General features: G+C 42.1%; 1 protein-coding gene across 4 annotated transcripts in view; it reads left to right on the forward strand.

Moving 5' to 3' along the window:
- The first annotated feature begins 705 nt into the window (after nt 1–705).
- The window catches only part of LOC126259555 (homeobox protein OTX2-B-like), a 352489-nt gene continuing 333625 nt past the window's right edge, over nt 706–19569 (forward strand). For 2 of the 4 annotated variants that reach the window (XM_049956440.1, XM_049956441.1), the window contains exon 1: nt 1698–2101. In XM_049956440.1, coding sequence (XP_049812397.1) covers nt 2067–2101 — 35 coding nt within the window. In that variant the 5' untranslated portion in view covers nt 1698–2066. Of the gene's footprint in view, nt 921–1022; nt 1086–1697; nt 2102–19569 lie in introns of those variants that run through there. The other 2 variants (XM_049956444.1, XM_049956443.1) reach the window with 2 other exon arrangements.

The following is a 19569-nucleotide window of genomic DNA, read 5'->3' on the forward strand; positions in this document are numbered from 1 at the left end:
CCCTTCCCCTTCTAGTGCCGCGATGAATAGTAAGGCTGCCCTCAGGTCGACAGTCCGTACCTTATGAGGATCGAAGCTGTGGTCCCCAGGCATGTGGAAAAGTCTCAAGTATAGCAACAGTTTCACAAACTATTCTAAAATGTGTGTGTTCTTGAGAGCTTCTACGCATCATCGTGAGAGACATTATTTTACTGCTGGGCAACTTATGTTTGTAGATGGCACTTAAGAGCTGGTGGCGCCTTCTAATGAGCAGGGAAGGTGCGTTCTGCAGCGGCGCGGTGTTATATTGATTACCTCTGTCTTGCAAAACCTTCGGGAAGAGGGTGGTGGGTGGCACGGCGTCCGGAGGGACGCGGCGGCCAGGGTGCGCGCGATGTCAGGACGCTCGACGCTCCACCGGCGGGAAAGAGGGGCGGGAGGAGGCGAGAGGAGAAGGAGCGGCAGTGGGAGGGGGAGAGGAGAGGGAGAGGGAGCACGCTCACGTACGGTACGGCGGGCGCAGTGCCGAGCAAAACCTTTTGTTTGGCGGCGCGGGCTGGCCACAATAGCGTTCGCGTCTTCGGGCTTGTCGGCGCGCGGGGGACGCTAGCGGTGGTGGCGGGCGAGTCGCGGGGGGCGGGGCCGAGCCCACGCCCCATTGGCCGGCGGGCGGACCACGTGACCACCGCGCCTGCGCGCTGCGCCCGGTGGTGGGGAGCTCAGGAAAAGTCGCCATTAGGAGCGCTCGCTGCGCGTGCGTGTGTGTGCGCGCTGGCGTCCGTGTGCCGGTGTGTGTGTGTTTGAAAAGTTGGGGATTGCAGTGGATCAATCGTGGTCTTATTTAATACGGTTTGAGACGGTCTAAGCTGCTCTGTAACAGGCTTAAGGCTTGTTTTATCTGGAAGGCCTCTGCATTCAGTAACAGATTTCTGACAGCTTAGGTGAGTTTATTGTGTTTTATCTCCTTTAAATGTTCAAACACCGGCCTCGGGAGCTAAGAAGATTACCCCGGGACTGATCTCGTGTGATGTGTTATTGCCGATTATTACGGGGCGCCGTCGTTCGCTCAGCGGCGCCGGCCTACTTAAGCAGCAAATGCCATTACGGTAAAACTCTTTTAAACGGGGCTAACCCGGTTATATTTTTTTTCCCTCGCGGGAGGCGAGGCGCCCGCAAGTCGGCGGCGAGCGCGCGGCCCGGGACGGCAATTTTTGTGGCGTGACGGACGGCTGGCGGCAGTCTCCCAGCCAGCCCGAGAGCAAACGCGAGTGCGTGCCGGCTGCCGGCGGTGCGTGTGTGCGATGCGTGAGCCCGGATACGCGCGACGCGACGCCGAGCTGCCGCCCACGTGTGCCGGCGTCGGCGCCGGGCCCGCGACCCGTCAACGCCCGCCTCGGCCGGGCTTTTTTTGTGGTACCGTTACCCGGCGCAGGAAAGTGTCTGTTATGTGTGCTCGCTAACGTTCGCAGTGCCGCCCGTGTGCTACGCGCGTGTGCTTTCAGGGCCGGCAGCTGTCATCTCTGTGTGAAATCTTTAGCGCCCTGCTATGTTCCGCCGCGTGGCGTACTCCGTACTCGGCCGTGGCGTGCCGGCGTCGTATTTTAGGGTCCAGTCGTAGCGAAATGCTGAATTACTGCCGCATAAATATATTTTTGTTGGTCGCGTAGTGTTAATAACTCCACCGCGAGTGCCTTTAGAAGCCGTTCCGTGTCGCTGAATGAAGTGCGCCCACGTGCATTAGTTGTATACATCTCATCGAGATTAAATTACACACCAGTTCTTGCTCAAGTAATGAATATATCGTGTCCATACGCAATGTAGAATTTTTGTAGTCGGAAGACAATTTTCCTACTAGATAATAGCCAAAGGTAGAGAAAAAGGTGTAGCCTTAACACTATTGCTGGAAAGCATATCGTAATAATTGTGGAGCAACAGAATATGCACGCAAAGCACACGGTACGAAGCATTGACGATAGGTCGGTTGTCTTAGCAAGAATGAGTTGACAGCGACTGTTGCCGCCACTACTTGTAAATTTAAGGACAGTGCCTATGCCGTCAACGCTTTTGACTGATTGTAGTGATCTCTCATGACGATAGCAGTGAATATTTTTGAAGCTGTTCGGTAAGTTGCGAAAGTTCCATCGCCTTTAGTCATCTGTTTAGGTGAGGCGGGTGTTTGCTCGGAACAATCGTTTAAAACTTCTCTTTCAGCAGCTTTCTCGTGAACGATAAACAAATGAAATATTATTCTTTTGTAACGGTAAAAAATATGTAGGCAATATACAAACTATTTATATTAGTATGACTGTTTTATGTATAATCTACGTTAATGTTGCTATTTTAGACAGTGAATGAACGGCAAGCATAAAAATGCTTGTGTCAAATTTTTCACACTTATCTGTGCCTTATGCATATATCAATTTGTTATGCAGTACTCTCTTTAGCGGCATACAAATGTTATACTTACGACTGTACCAGGTAACTTAAGGTAAATTGCTGTTTGTTATTGTATTTTTTTAAATATCGAGTATTGTTTCTTTTAATGCATATATTAACACTTACATCATCATGATTTCTTCATGTCTTCTGGATTGCATGTTATTATTAGCACGTTAGCCACAGTAAAATATCTTATGTAACAATTCTTATCTTCCACTGCTTGGCTGCTCCGTCGGTTCTTGGTAGAATATTTTAATTATAATTCTTACGTCTTCTTTTGTGTTAGTTCGTATTGCTCTCCATAAGCCATATTTCATAGGAATTTCATAGTTTTTTGATGTAGTACAATCCGCGAAATTGTCTAGTAAAAGAATGTCCATATTAGTTTTGTGAATCAAAAGTTTGTTAATTAGTCATCGCTTTAAATATTCACAAGTGTTAGACAGACAACCGTTCTTCATTTTTTTTTTTTTTTACATCAGCTACTAATCACGCTCGGTAAATACTGTTTTCCTGCAGAAATTGCAGGTCACGCATTAGAAAGCTAGCGGCTGATTTCTCTCATTGATTTCGGGATGTTTAACGCTCTCAAAAGAATGAGCACAAACTGAATACAGTATCCAGCTGCGTAACTGTTATTTCACGACGACCTAAGTAAATACCCAAACGTCACCAGCAGCACGTTCTCTTCTTAATTTATCTCACGTAACTTAATAAACATACATGTAATAAGGGCAACATATTTTTTCTAGTTTTCTTGTATACAGCAATATTAAAAATTGAGTAGCAGAAAACCGTATAATGACATTATGAAATCGTTTTTTAGATGACACCGTAAGTTACCAGTATTTGTTAACAACAGGATTACGTAAAGATGTTCCTCCAATATCTAATGCAGGATCTCTTACGAGAACTGACCACGTGGAAATTTTGAAATCTGTATATCTCGTTATGAAGGTCGAAAGCGTCACCAAAATCGTAACAGAGCTCTAATTTCAGAAGATGTGTTTAGGCATCTACACTTCCCTTTTTATATAATACCCCAGACCATCGACAGTATCATCATTAGAAACGGTGGGTCAACTCCGTCGGGTAAGGGTGAGGGGCAAGTCAGCTGAGTTCTCAATAAACAATCCATTCCAGTTTGCCCGTGGAGTTATGTGGGAAACTATAGAACACCATGGTCTTGCAGGGAATTGAACCCGGCGCGTTTTGAACGGCCGAGAAGGCTGTTTTGGCCACTGTACCACCTCGTTAGCTAGCGGTGAAACTATAAACGTTGCACATAAAGGCCTACGCTGTCTCCGCATCTATCTCTCTCTCTCTCTTACACACACACGCACACACACACACACACACACACACACACACACATATGCACACGCAGCGACCTGTAGTCATGAAGGGGAGTGCAGGGAGATAGAGAGAGGGACCAGTAATTACATTTGGAAAGAAGAAACAGGCACGGTGTTACAGACGTAATGTCTGTGGAGAGATGTAGAAAGTGTTAGCAATTTATTGCTAGTTATTCCAGTCACAGTCACAAATTAGCTATAAGGCACTGAGTTGCTTATTGTGTTCATTTCCCCATGCGAAGAATGAATCGAGTACGTTTGTTTCTTTGGTGCATTAAAATTTTTACTGACATTGCTGTTGTTCAAATTCCTTTCTGAAATGAGAATATCAGAGAAATAAGTTCAAAAAATGTTCATATGTGTGTGAAATCTTATGGGTCTTAACTGCTAAGGTCATCAGTCCCTAAGCTTACACACTACTTAACCTAAATTATCCCAAGGACAAACACAACCACCCATGCCCGAGGGAGGACTCGAACCTCCGCCGGGACCAGCCGCATAGTCCGTGACTGCAGCGCCCCAGACCGCTTGGCTAATCCCGCGCGGCGGAGAAATTAGTGCTCCTGAAATTTTATAGAGATCAGAAAAGAAATCCAAACCAGGACTGTGTGAGAGACCACAGTTCACTTGCATAGTTTCGCAGAGATCAGACTGGAAGAACAAATGTAAATTATTCCGACGATCAGCTAACTAAGTGTTGCATGACTTATGCAAGTTAGTCCGCAGCTCGTGGTCGTGCGGTAGCGTTCTCGCTTCCCGCGCCCGGGTTCCGGGGTTCGATTCCCGACGGGGTCGGGGATTTTCTCTGCCTCGTGATGACTGGGTGTTATGTGCTGTCGTTAGGTTAGTTACGTTTAAGTAGTTCTAAGTTCTAGGGGACTGATGACCATAGATGTTAAGTCCCATAGTGCTCAGAGCCATTTGAACCATTTTTGAACTTCCGCATGCAGGAACGAGAACAGATGAAGCTACGTTCTTTTCCAAAATGCAATAATTTTAGGGTTCAGCGTCTACTGGGAACAGAGTACATCAATGAACTTCTACAAAAACCGATACCTGCCGTTATCTTAGGACAGACTGCTGATATCCTGTCAAATGTTAAACAAAGGCGACGCATACAACATCAAATAAGAGCGCTTTAAACTGGAACGGAGAGCTCTTTAATCACTATGACAGAATAGTCCATTAAAAAAAAGGCTAGAATGGTTTAATGCAATTTTTTTGTTCCGGGATCTTGGTTTCGGAGAGATTTCGGGCACCAGTGTAGTTTCAGACGCAAAAATATTTGCAACCTCTTACATATATTCAGCTCAGTAAGCTATAACTTGCTAGATATAGCGAACTCTACTCGCTTGTGAAGGCAGTGCAGAAAAGAAATTTTTCGTCGTAGGGATTTCCGTAATTCTATTCATCTTCATAAGATCGGCGATAGAGAGTGTAAAATTATAGCGGCGACCAATTTCAGGAAGGAAAAGAACGCCTTTTATCGAAACAATGCCTTGTTTCGACTCACAATAAATCCATTTGCTTGTTTAACAGAGGCGCATCTTATCGAGGTCCTATTGTTTCTTGTACCCTTACATTAGAAATGATCTGACACGTTGTTCTGTTTCTTTCGTTGGCGTTTATGACAAGAAGGCAAAGAGAAAAATGGTCAGCTGTCACTGAAAAACTATGCTCCAACAACTTCCTGGAGAAATTATGGTAATAATGAATATTTTAAGTTATATGAAAAATAGTACTGAGTAATATTTACGCGTTATTTTACGTGATAGTAAGAAAATTAGCTCTGTTTTCGACGGCAACGCAAATTCACAACGTCGAAAAACAATCATGAATTCTGTGATTCCAGCACTAATCTCACAAGATTTAAGAGTCCACGGTGTTACTATATCCTCCCTAATCCCGCCGTGGGCGAAGCTGGAGTCTTGATACCTAGAATAACGTAAGTCTTCAATATGTCGCGTAGTGACTAAGTGATCCAAAAATAACTGGAAAAGTGAATAATTGCGAATCCTAAAAGTACAGGTATTGCCAACTGTGCGGCACAGTTTTCACAGTAATACGAAGGAGTCATATGTAATTTTAAAAAGTGTTGCTGAAAAACTACTCTTGACTCTGTGAAAACATCGAAGACAGAAGGTGAAACTGATATACTAGAATGGATCGCATTAGAGATGTACATACTACTGGGAATGAAGTCACCAGCTTTGTTCATGAAGGAGGCAGGAGAGCGTTTGTTAACACTATGGATCAGCGAAACCTTAGTCTTAAACGTTACTAGCTCAGTCCTGTGATTTCAAATTTCACACATCAATTTCGAAGCTACTAATCGGCGCTGTCAGATGCAGTTGCAGTTTCCTAACGACGATATTAAAGAACGAATACGTATAATCGAGTGCTATTTATAACTCCCCATAAAATTTGCTTCGTGTCAAAGCAGACATTATCATTAAAACGTGACTGAATTAGAAAATTACGTTGTTTATGGATTTTCTAAGACAGTCGTAGACCTGATCCAATTCCACGTAAAGCAGAGAAATTTAATTTAAACGCATTTTCCAGACAGGTAGGGTAATACTGTTGTGAGTGACGCGAAGATTTTCTATGTGATACAACCCAGTACGTTGTTCGGTACAATGTTCATCGGAGACAAAGGATCCATCAAGAGAGTTCCGGGGAAGTGTTCTCTGTGTACATACACGATCTCGCGGACAAGGTGAGCCTCGTGCACGGGAAGTGTCATCATTGAGTGACAGCAGAAGGATACAGGATGACTTTGACAGAATTTCTATTTGGTGTGACGAATGGCAGCTTGCTATAGACGTGAGAAAATGTAAGTTAATGCAAGTGAGTAGGTAAAATACTCCTGTAATGTTCAAATACAGTATTATTGGTGGGTTACTAGACACGAGACTTGATCAGAAAATAGGATGAATTATTTCATTAGCAACAAAGAAATAACCTTAATCTCCTTCAAAGTACTGTCCAAGGCTAGAAACTCACTTATCCCAGTGTCGAATCCTTGACTAGAAGCATTTCTGGGAGAGTTCTTATGGAAGGGGTTTCAGCTGCTCGGTCGTGGCCCTCTCAGTGTCAGGAATGGTGTCAAAACGTTTTTCTTTAAGCACTGTTTTACTTTCTGGGAAAAGTCAGAAGTCTCATGGTGTTAAATTTGATGAGTAAGGCAGATGTGGATAGACAGAACACTTTTCTGGCCAAACACTCGCAAACCAAAAGCCAATTGTGGCACGGCGCGTTGTCGTGAAGAAGGAAGCTATTGACCCATTTTTCTGCGTTGCCGCACGCCCTTGTAAAATTCGGCGTTTGCAGTTGTTCCCCTTGGAACAAACTCTGATTTCACTATGTCCTCAATATCGAAAAAACCAATAAAGTTGACTTTGAAATTCAATTTTGATTGAGTGCCTTTCTTAGGTTGAGGAAATTCACTGGTTTTCCAGTGCAAGTCTGAATGTTCGTCTGAAGGTAACACCCATAACGCCAAGTTTCCTATCCAGATACAATTTTGGGCATGAAGTCTGGATATGAATGAAGGCGATTCTTCATCTCTGTGCAAATTGACACGCGATTTTCCTTCCGTTTATCACACAAAAGTCTGAGGACAATTTTTCCCTCTCACTTCGTCTCGTTTGCAAATTATTGGTTAAAATACTTTGCACCGAACAGTACGAGATGCTAAGTTCTTCGGTAAGCAATCGAATAGTCACTCGCCTGTTTGAAAGAACAATTTTTGCCCCTTTTTGCACGTCTCCTTCTGTTTTTGAGGTTAATGGACGCCCCGAACTTTGCTCTTTTCCTACAGACTCATTTCCGGTTTTCAATCCCGCATACCACAGTCTTCAGAGCTTCAGTATTACCGCCACGAGTTTCTTTAGCGCCTTTTTGAAACTTTAAGCAGAACGTAATGTAACGCGTTGTTCGAAATCCATGATGCACGACACACGGAAAACACAGCCCTACTCTTGTGTCTCTGGTAGATGACTGACAAGTCAGAACGTGTTCCAACTTCACGCTGCCTGTCTCAACGGATCAGGTACCGCACGGATTACATCTAATGGTTGTAACTTAAGCAGTTACAGTTTTTTTTATCCCACCTCACATATCCAGTCGAAACGTTGCAAAGCGAGATGAAATCATACAATGTAAACTTTCACGGCCGGTATTGTCTTCACTTAAAACTTCCGGGCTGATAGGCCGTGGTCGAAGTATAAAACTGTTTTATACTTCGACCACGGCCTATCAGCCCGGAAGTTTTAAGCGAGATGAAATGTTGCGAGCACCTATGGTCGTTTGTACGTAAGGTGACTGATAGGCTTCTGGGAGAATTGTAGGAAGGCGTTGTTCATCTGTGAAAGAGACCATGTACACAATACTGTGCGAACCATTTTCGATTACTGCTCCGATGTTTGGGATCCCTACTTGGTGGGACGAATGGAAGATAACAGAGCAGTTCAGAGCCGTGAGAGTAGGTTTGTTACTGGTAGGATCGAGTATTACTGAAATGCTCCGTTAACTTAAATAGGAATCCCTGGAAGGAACAAGACGTTCTCTCGGTGATGCACCATTAAGAAAGTTTAGAGAATTGGCATTTGTGGCAGTCAGCAAAATGATCCTACTGCCACCGACATATACCGGGTGATCAAAAAGTCAGTATAAATTTGAAAACTGAATAAATCGCGGAATAATGTAGATAGAGAAGTAGAAATTGACACACATGCTTGGAATAACATGGGGTTTTATTAGAACCAAAAAATACAAAAGTTCAAAGAATGTCCTACAGATGGCGCTTCATCTGATCAGAATAGCAATAATTAGTATAACAAAGTAAGACAAAGCAAAGATGATGTTCTTTACAGGAAATGCTCAATATGTACACCATCATTCCTCAACAATAGCTGCAGTCGAGGAATAATGTTGTGAACAGCACTGTAAAGCACGCCCGGAGTTATGGTGAGGCATTGGCGTCGGCTGTTGTCTTTCAGCATCCCTAGAGATGTCGGTCGATCACGATACACTTGCGACTTCAGGTAACCCCAAAGCCAATAATCGTACGGACTGAGGTGTGGGGACCTGGGAGCATGACGAAAGTGGCGGCTGAGCACACGAACATCACCAAACGACGCGCGCAAGAGGTCTTTCACGCGTCTAGCAAGGTTTTTTTTTTTTTTGGTTCTAATAAAACCCCAAGTCATTCCAAGCATGTGTGTCAATTTTTACCTCTCTATCTATAATATACCGTGGTGTATTAAGTTTTCAAATTTATGCTGACTTTTTGATCACCCGGTATATCGTGAAGGATGGCGGAAACAAAAGAAATTAGAGCTTGTAAGGAAGTATGTAGATGTCGTTTTTGTTTCGCTCCATTTACGAGTGGAACTCGAAAGGCAATTACTAGCAGTGATACAAGGTTCTTTCCGACAAGCAACGTTTGGTGGCTTGCTGAGTACGTATGTAGCTGTAGATAATAAGCAACAATTAGGGTTCTACGTCTCTGAAAGACTCGCTGTTGAGGAGACTCTGACCGACCGTCTCTCTTCGGCTCGGGATCCGAGCGTGGGCCGGCAACATACGTAAGCGCGCCGTGCAGTTGAGACGGTGGCGTTGTGCGCGGCCGCAGATGGCAGCCCGCTGCGTGCTGTGGGGCGGGACGGGAAACCCGAGCCCGCTAATCTGTGCGCCGGCAACCCTATATCCACGCCGCCTGTCTGCCACGGCAACCGCACGGGGCAACACCTTGCGAGTCAGGCGGTTGGCGGGGGATCGTCTGCACCATTCCTCCAGTCATCCTGATTATCTGACACAACCCCACTTCCCGCTGTCAAACCCCTGCCCCAGAGGGTCCTTTTTGTGATATACTTAGGTTTCTTCCTGTACCGTTCACGGATTTTAGCGAGGGGAGTACAACTCCGTGCGGGTTCATAGAGGTCTAAGTTTTAAACTGACATACTTTGTTGCCTTAAGAACATTTCTGTCTGCAAACTGGGTCTCTGGCCGGGGACGAATCCAAGGGACGGGATTTTGTGGAGGACATGACTCGTCCCCCAAGAACATTTAGCTAAGAGCGATTTCATTTTTACCTATGTCAATTTTCAAATTTCTCAGGCAACTTTCGGAGAATAAGGTAGCAAGAAAACTAAGACTCTCGAAAATGGTAAGGAATTGTAGATATTACAAGTCATTTGCAGATGAATAAGTTGTCTATAGGAAGATATCTATGACAGGAGGCTGTAGCGAATTGCAGAAAGCCCTGTAGAAGGTAGATGATTGGTGCGGGGACTGGCAGGTGACCCTGAATATAAATAAATGTGACGTATCATGCATAAATAGGCGAAGAAAGCAGTACAGTACGACTGCCGTAAGAGTAGGAGTAACCACCGGAAGCTATCTAAAAATACCATTTGTCAGATTCAGATTCACAAGAAGAAAAAAGAAAAAATCATCAGTGAAAGCAGTTGCTTACAAAACACCTTTTCAACCTTTTCTTGGATACTGTTCATCAGCCTGGGCCCATTAAAGAGTCGAATTAACAACAGAGGCAGGCAAGATCCAACGAAGAACGACGCGTTTCGCAGCAAGATTCTTTAGTCGGCGCGATAGCATTAAGGAGATAATCAACGAGCTCTAATGGCATGCACTACAAGAGAGGAGCTGTGAATCATTCTTCCCACGCGCCATTCGCGAATGGAATGAAGAGGATGGTAGGGGAGGGGGAGGGGAACAAACAGCGGGTCCAGAAGTGCGCTCCACCAGACGCCGTAAGAAGGCTTGCGGAGTATAAATGTAGATGAAGGATTTGTTCATGTGCATCGACTTGCAGATTGACCGCCTGCAACTAGGAAAAAGACACCGAATCACGTGCTGACAGAACCTCTTGTCAACAACAAATCGAACAAGGTTCATGAGCCCAAGGGAAAACTGGGAACCTACAAGTAATTCAAAGGCACAACACAAAGAGTAAGAGTCTCCTATATGGGGGGAAAAAACCGACTTTCCCGAATTTATGCGAAAGCGGCTGAAAGAAACAGCATCTCCACAATTTACACACTTGTACTGCAGGCCTCTGTTCACATTGATAGTGCTAAGTGAAATACTGGAATTTACCAGTGCTCATGGCAAACTTGTATCGTGTAAATTACGACGTTGTCAAAGTTATGATTGTTTGCTGTTATTGTAGATATTACATCAGTTGAATGACACATGTAAATTTCAATTTTCCGGACAAATGCTCTGTATTCTTTGAAAAATGGTTCAAATGGCTCTGAGCACTATGGGACTTAACATCTATGGTCATCAGTCCCCTAAAACTAAGAACTACTTAAACCTAACTAACCTAAGGACAGCACACAACACCCAGTCATCACGAGGCAGAGAAAATCCCTGACCCCGCCGGGAATCGAACCCGGGAACCCGGGAACCCGGGCGTGGGAAGCGAGAACGCTACCGCACGACCACGAGATGCGGACCGTATTCTTTGAATATTAATTTATTGGAAGTTATGTTAAAGGGATGTAATAAGCATATCATTACTATTATATTAAACAATTAATACATTTAATGTCATTGTTATTAAAAACATAGGCATCTGTGGCATGTTAAAAATGAAGGTGACAAGTTATACTTGGGACGAAGGGGAGGGGGCAGTAACAAACGTCCCCCCCCCTCCCTCCCTCCGCCAGATGTGAGAATTCCAAAACACAGTTTCGCGATATACGAGCTGTTCACAATACTACTGGTGGACTGCAGAGAAACATGGTAGGTTATGTTTTCAGGTGGCAACATACGTCCTTTCGGAAAACATTTCATTCAACACCACGCAAACGTATATTAGCAAAAGTACGATCATATGGTCAATTAAACGAAATTTATGACTGAATTGGTAAACTTTTGATAGGGAAGACGCATCATGTTACATTGGACGTAGATTCATTAACAGATGTTAAAGTAACTTCAGACGCGACCCAGGGAAGTATGTTGGGACATATGTTGTTCATGTTGTATATGAATAACCACCCAGACAATATTAACAGCAATCTCAGACCTTTGCAGACGGTGCTGTTATCTATAACGAAAATACTATCTAAGAAAAAAAAAGGCTGCACGCATATTCAGTCAGGTTTGACAAAATTACAAAGTGACGCAAAGATAGGCAACTTGCTTTAAATATTCAGAATTGTAGAACTGTGAGCCTGAAAAAATGCAGCAAATATCAGCAACTCACAATTAGAATCAGTCAACTCATAAAATGTCTGGATACAACAATTTGTGGGGTATGAAATGGAGTGAGACGAAGTAGGTGGCAGACTTCGGTTCAGTGGTAGGATCCTGGGAATATGCAACTGATCCTAGAATATTTGTGTGGTACCCATACCAAATAGGAATAACGCGGGATACTGAATGTGTACAAAGAAGGGCAGCACCAATGAATAAAGGTTTGTGTGACCGACGGCAGAGCGTCACCGAGATGTTGCAGAACCTGACCTGGCAGTCGCGTGAAGATAGAAGTCAGTTATCAAGCGATGGCCGACTAAGAAAGTTTCAACAATTTAGTGTTAAGTGAGGAAACGAGGAATATTCTACAACAGAGCCCTACGTATCGCTCCCGTAGGAACAGCAAAGACAAGATCAGACCACAACAGAGGTGTGCAAGCTTTCAGTCCCCACGAGCTCCATACGTGAATGGAACAGCAGGAAGCCCTGATAAACGGTACGATGCGAAGTACTCTCTGTCGATTTAGATGTTGATTGATGTCATTCAATTGAATTTTGTGTATCTGGTACTCCTTTCGTTTATTAGACTCAGAATATGCTAAACTGTCTACCGAGGAAGTTGGTTGCAGAAGACGTGCGCCGATGCGTCAGCCATAAGATGGAAAAGACGGTGGGCGGTATCAAACAACTCGAAAGATTGAGGACTTTTGACTTAATTCTGCAGTCAACGATTATTAGATTGCGCTCTATGCAGATGACGGTTTGGTAATAATCCGCTTTCAGAGCTAGACTTCAGTCATTCGTCCAAGTTGAAATGTTATTAAAAAAACAGACTATATGTCCATATGATCTTTTTCGTACTTCATCGTAGTTATCTGTGTAATATGCAAAAAGTGTCTGGCTGCAAGAAATTCGTTGATATGAAATGCTGATGGTAGTTATCAAACCACAATTTTGTAGCTATATGTAACAGAATCTCCATCTTGGAAAGCAAGTAAAGTTCTGCCTCGCACATAATTCTCTCTGAAGCCTACGATCTGCCTTGATTTTTCATACAACGTGTTTCAGTGTGGTACGTGGCGTCACAGACCAAAATCAAATACTCTCTGAAAGTAAATAAAACTTGCTAAATGGCTTTTAGCGAAACACATATGAAGAGCTTACGTTGGGTTTGTTGCTCGACAATCGCTGGAAACGTATTTATTGCCGTTGACATAGGTACAGTGCTGTGGGTAAGACGATATTATCCGAAGATTAAGAGACGCGGTTGCTACAGGCTTTGCAGTTATTATTCTCGAGTTAAAAAACAGTTATAAAGCCCATATATTGGATGTAGGCTCGCATTAACCCCTGTTAATTGGAAAGTAATCGACAGAGCAACATGGTTTTTGTTGGACTGGAATAAAACACATCCAAGCGACGAGCTGCTGATTTAATCGCATTTACTAAGAGTAAGACCACATAGTGAATCGATGTGGAATGCACACACTAAATCAGTTGGACAATATCTGCAAAGGAAATTGATGTTTTCGATAAGCCAATCTGTTTTTTCGATTATCTTCAAGTTCGTAAAGATAAATATTTGCAGATATAGTGCTGCGGGGGGGGGGGGGCATTGAGTTTATTCCAGAGTCCTGTAACGATGCGTACTGAATTTTAAATGAGAATCATCTGGTTAATTTCAAGACTTGATATCGACATAGACTGTAAATCAACCAATCGCGGCCGTGGAATATTTCGCGTAAAAACAAAATAAAAGAGAATAAAATACGGGGTGAGACATACATTTTTCATCGAATTAAACAGGAAAAGGAGAGAGAACGGTGCGAAGAGACTTATGCTACACGGTAGAGTGTACGCAGGTTCAGATCTAGATAATTATCTATGATAACAGATAGATAATAATGCTCAAGTTGCGCTACTATATCGTTACATTGACACATTCGTGTCCACATGAATTATGTCAGTAAAATGAGAATGCAGATTCAATAAGCTATTAATGTAGATTCTCATGATTATTAAATACTGTACTCGCTCGGTTAAAAGCAAGAAATGTAAACCCTCCGTGCGGCTCGAGGTGGCAACGGTACTAGTCTGTAACTACTTGTACTATGACGTGATTTCTGTCACATACTCGCATATGTTTCATACACGCTGTACTAAATAACATAAAAGAGCCACTTTACACACAGAAAGTTTTTGTGTTAACTGATTCTGGTTGCGGAATGATGTTGTATAAAAAGAACTACTGCTTTCTGGTGCTCCCGCAGCCATAATCGGTTGCAGTAATCGAACTCGTCATCTTGATAATGACCAGCGGGCCGAAACATTGAAATATTTTCCACCATGGGACGGTCGCACACACAGAAGAATTTTTTGAAACTGTTTATGATGTTTTGATTACTATTTTCGTACAGGGTGGATTCAGTGCCGTTAGTACTACCTGATAACATGCTGAACACAAGTTGAGATCAAAACGACTAAGTCTGATACATACATAAACAAACGGACATGCTCCAGAATTTCATCATACAGTTACGAGAAGGATTCTTTAAGGGTTCAAACGTGTGAAATTTATTTTTTTCAAAAAGTATTGTCTAATTTTGCATTCGACCCAGCCGGGAGACCACTGTAAACGTTCCTAAATTGTGCAACATGCAAAGAAAATGTTTACTTCGTACGATGTATATAATTATCGTGGTATACTTCTTACAGACGATTATGCTATATGGCAATATCAGAACTGAAATGAAACCGAACTGGTTCCCATTGCATTAACGTCGGACCTTGTAGCTATATTACACAGCTAGATAATAAAATAATGATTCCAAAAGTTACAAATATTTCATTTGCGTAATGGGCATCAGAAAAAGTATCTTTGTATGCCCATCCTTGTAGCTTATGGTTACAGGGACTTCAGCTGATCAGTATGAAATGAAAATTAAAACACCTACAGCCATCTCTTTCGCACTGGATTTATTTACGCAACCAGTTTCGGTGTTCTTCAGGCATCTTAGCCGACAAAAATTGGGAGAAATCCACTCTCATTTGAAGTCGTAATAGGAGCCAATACTAAATAACAGGTGCCCGTACTTCTCTGGTTCACACGATACTATCCCTCAGTTCATCAACCGTTGATGAATGATGGGGTACTTTCGTGTAGAACGGAAATCTACGAACAGTGGTTATTCAATATCGTGTCCTGTTATGACTGCACACGACATTGGTTTCCTCCCTATTTAAGTTGGTCAAGGGACCTGAAAATGGCAGAACGAACACCAAAATTGGTTGCGTAAATAAATTAAATGCAAAAGAGACAGCTGCAGGTGTACTGATTTCCATACCGTTATAAAAAGTATATCAGCACATGTTATTACATATGATTAATCAGGGTCTTGCTGTCGTTGTCTTTAGCGGATATATACCAGTACAAATTCCGAACACCGAACGATTCTTGCTGCCGAACTGGAAGACGTAGATAATTGTCGAAGACACCATACGAAATTGCTGACCTTCTGCTAACATTACTCTGTTGTTCACTACACGAACCTAAGATTCTGCTTGTTGCTGGGGTGCACCTAAAAAAATCAAAATGTGTTAAGTCCTTTTAAAAAAAAACTGGTGCTTTGCGGCCAACAGTGCCTCATTTATGGATTGTCTAGCTGATCTTTTCGGTGCTCGTTTAATGATGTACGCTGAAATCAGGTTGTGATTGTGCAAAAACTCTCACCATATTGCATTGCTTGACCCATTAATTATTCACGAGACGTTCTTTGCTGACTTCTCTGTCGTTTCAGTCTGTTATAATTTCGGTCGCTATGTCCCACTACTTTATTTTACCGAACCAATAATTCTCTACTGCTCTAAAATGTTCTTCTTAACTTCAAATACAAGCCGTGAGTCAGATCAGTAGAATCTAAAATATCCGATTATAGAGTAATCTGCAATTTTCCGGATCACAGACAGCTTCTCCCTATTTCGATATTTTTCGTTTGTTTTTTCTCCGCGCTATACAGTATTTGACTCTTATACCACGCATGTAGTCATATTTAATTTTTTAATGCCATTAACATCTATTAATTCTCACTTCTCCATCGATACACTGTTAACTCACTTCGTCGATTTTGCTTATGACTCTTTGCTTTAAGTCTGAGATTTTACAGTTGTTTATCAAATAATGCCTATAAAATAACTTTCTTGGGCAGTTATCATTTATATCAACTACAAGCAATCTGTACATTTTCCTTTCTAGTGTGCTCCGGTTCGAGCGTTGTCAACATTCAGTTAACTCCCCTGGATTTGAGGGTTTCAGCTGTCCACGTAGATGATACATTTGTGAACGGGTTTACAACAGGATCTGCTCAAATGTAAACCATTAACTTGAAAGTCCCACATGGGTGTTAATGCGGAAGCCTCTTCTAACAACGCCATTTCCTAATCGGATTTTATCGGGTGGCGTTGTGCTGACACATCAAACGGCGATATGTGTAGGATTATGCATACGTGTACTTCTAAACTCTCAGGAAGAGAGCGACTTACACTCATACTTCGCGTGACCAAGGCTTTGGAATATGCACTAGAGCTATAAAAAATAATTTGTTTAAATCTATTCTAGTCTAAGACAGACAATAAGAGTAATAAGTCTGAGTACTTCGGGCCAAATTTTCCATCCTGTTTGTAGTTATATGAAATCTGTACACTTTACACAATAAAAGTACCAAATACGAAGTAATAAGTATGTTTCTCAGAAGTAGATCAGTATCGACTCTACTATTTGTTCCTTTACAATTCTTCTCGGGTTTGGTTTACACATTCCTTGAGTACAGGATTTCTTGCAGTAATTTATGATAGTTATACAGGTCATTTATTTTTAGCAGTGAGTCTATTAAGTGGTGTAAATATCATTTACATATTCCTGCATTACGGAGCAGAAGAAAATAAAACTGCCATTTATAGTTTTATGTTCATGTTTCTCTTTATCCTTTTGGGTCTGTAATTTTTTTACGTCCATTGGCCGGTTTCGTTCGCTTTCGATAATTTTGTAATGCAATTTCGTCTATGATCTATAAAAATTATCCCTAGTCGTGGCTTTCTATGATTCCTGAGAATATGGCAGTGCAGTAGTTACATACTGTTGCTTCCGAATCAAAGAGTGCCTTTATTTACTTATGTGTCACTTAAACTCCTATTGCTTCTATAGAAATGTGCAGAATTGAGAGCATAAAGCCGGAAATGCAGCTCTTCACGTAAAAAAAAAAACTCTTTAGTGAGGGAAATTATGTGATAGCAAGGTCTACGAAAATGAAGCAGTAAAATGAATTTACGAGGAGTATTTTGGCTCCATGGTGGAAAAGTGCGTCCAATAGTTCAAGTGCTCTACCAATTAAATCAAACAGCACCTGTATATTACGCGATAAAAAATGGTGTGCGCTCGATATTTGTACCGAAACTGAGAAACTACTATGATGAAAGTCCCATTCGACTTCATTTAATTCTGTGGCAGAATTGTTGTAGAATGTTAAGTTACCATAATTCGAATACTATTTTTATCTGATAATGGTTTGTTTTTATATGTTTAATCAAAAAAATACCTGAAAGACATATAATGCAAAATACTGCTGATCCCTCCCCCCTCCCCGCTGCCCTCTATGATCGTTATGTAGCATTTTCATTCCTTGCAAACAACAAAACGATTAACATGCTTCTGTTCCACGTATTCTGAAACATCATAAGCATGTTTCTGTCAGTAAGGACATCAATATGGACTGGATACTGGCGATTTAATGCAGTTAACACTCAGCTCTTGCTAGTCACGAAAACGGAATGTTTCCTCCGAATGTAATTACTGAAATTTGTAGCAATGATTAATTTTATCTGATTATAATTAGCGACATTTAAATCATGACATAACAGGCTAATTAATAAATTATACCACTTATGTCAAAAATCAGGCAGGTAAAAGCGTTAATACTTCACAATGCTATTAGGTACAACCTACTGACCCGTTACCTCGAGCAGGAAGATAAAAGTGCTCACTCACTTTAATAAACATCATGTCCAACAGTTGCTACTGAGCTGGTCTGGTAGTTTTATGGTAAACGTGGTTGGCAACAGCTGTAACATACTTGTATCGCAGGAACTACTTACATGACCGCAAAAATGCTGAACGCCCTGAGCTGGTATTCATTCGTAGGTACAATGACAGTGAAGATCACGCATTAGACGGATACAGAAACATTTACATCGGAACCGGACGCCACAACGATTTCGAACGCCGTTGCTGGGTAACAACACTGCCAGAAAATTTACACAACCAACAATGCTAGCAAAGATATTGATGAAGAAAGAGAAGGCGTAACAGCATCATTAAATTATCTGTGCTTCTTTCCTTGTAAACACTTGTGTATTATAATTGAACGCACGAATTTCTAAAAGAAAACATATTACTCCATTCTGGATGCGGTATCAACACAAATCATTGCAGTGAATGTATGGAGCAGCTTTGTATTCATCTCGCGTAAAGCTCAATGTTGCAGAAATAAAAATAAATCATTGCATTCTTCACAGATCTATGGAACCTAACTGAAAGGGTAGATTAACGTGACAGAAAGGGATACAGAGTTCTCACGGCAGTGAAGCTGCTCCTACGTTTCCGTGGTCTAAGTGAAGAGCTTAACAGCCGATTTAATCGGCAACGCGCTGCTCACACGCCGCTACTGTAGATGTATAAGATGCAACGTGCCACAGAATTAGTCTTTTAACGTGCTGCTTTGTGGAAAATTGTTCATCTAATGAACCACTATAAAAAATTACCGCCGGCCAGGTGGCCGAGCGGTTCTAGGCGCTACAGTCTGGAACCGCGCGGCCGCTACAGTCGCAGGTTCGAATCCTGCCTCGAGCATGGATGTGTGTGATGTCCTTAGGTTAGTTAAGTTTAAGTAGTTCTAAGTTCTAGGGGACTGATGACCTCAGCAGTTAAGTCCCATAGTGCTCAGAGCCATTTGAACCATTTTTTGAAAAAATTACCGTCGATAAGATCCTGCCTGGAGACTTTCAATGTCTAGCATTTTCCTAGCGATTAAACAAAAAGAACTTCAGCTGCTCATTATGTCCGATACTTTCTTCTTACGTTTGATAGCTCATGAAATGCTGGGTCTGAAATATTTTAATTGTTTCAATTAGTAATCTCCTGTTTTATCATCAGTTTGGAACACTATCTTGGTGCAGTAGCAACCCCATTAACTTTTATTACAGTTTTGAATGTAGTTTATTATTCTTGATTAGTTGTAAGAGAACTCTTCAACATTTTCATCACTTATACTTGCGGTACGCAGTTATATTCTCTCAGTTCGAGACGTATTGCAATAAATATATATATATATATATATATATATTTTTTTTTTTTTTTTTTTTGCTGTAACAACACTGGTGCCCGCAATCTCCGCTTGCCAGAAGTGTTACTTTTTATCCCTGTATGGTGGCATCCGCATTTGACTGGGACTCTCCTGTTCTTGTCAGCCGGCCGCGGTGGTCTCGCGGTTCTAGGCGCGCAGTCCGGAACCGTGCG

The sequence above is a fragment of the Schistocerca nitens genome, chromosome 5 (assembly GCF_023898315.1).
Source record: "Schistocerca nitens isolate TAMUIC-IGC-003100 chromosome 5, iqSchNite1.1, whole genome shotgun sequence".
NCBI lineage: Eukaryota > Metazoa > Arthropoda > Insecta > Orthoptera > Acrididae > Schistocerca > Schistocerca nitens.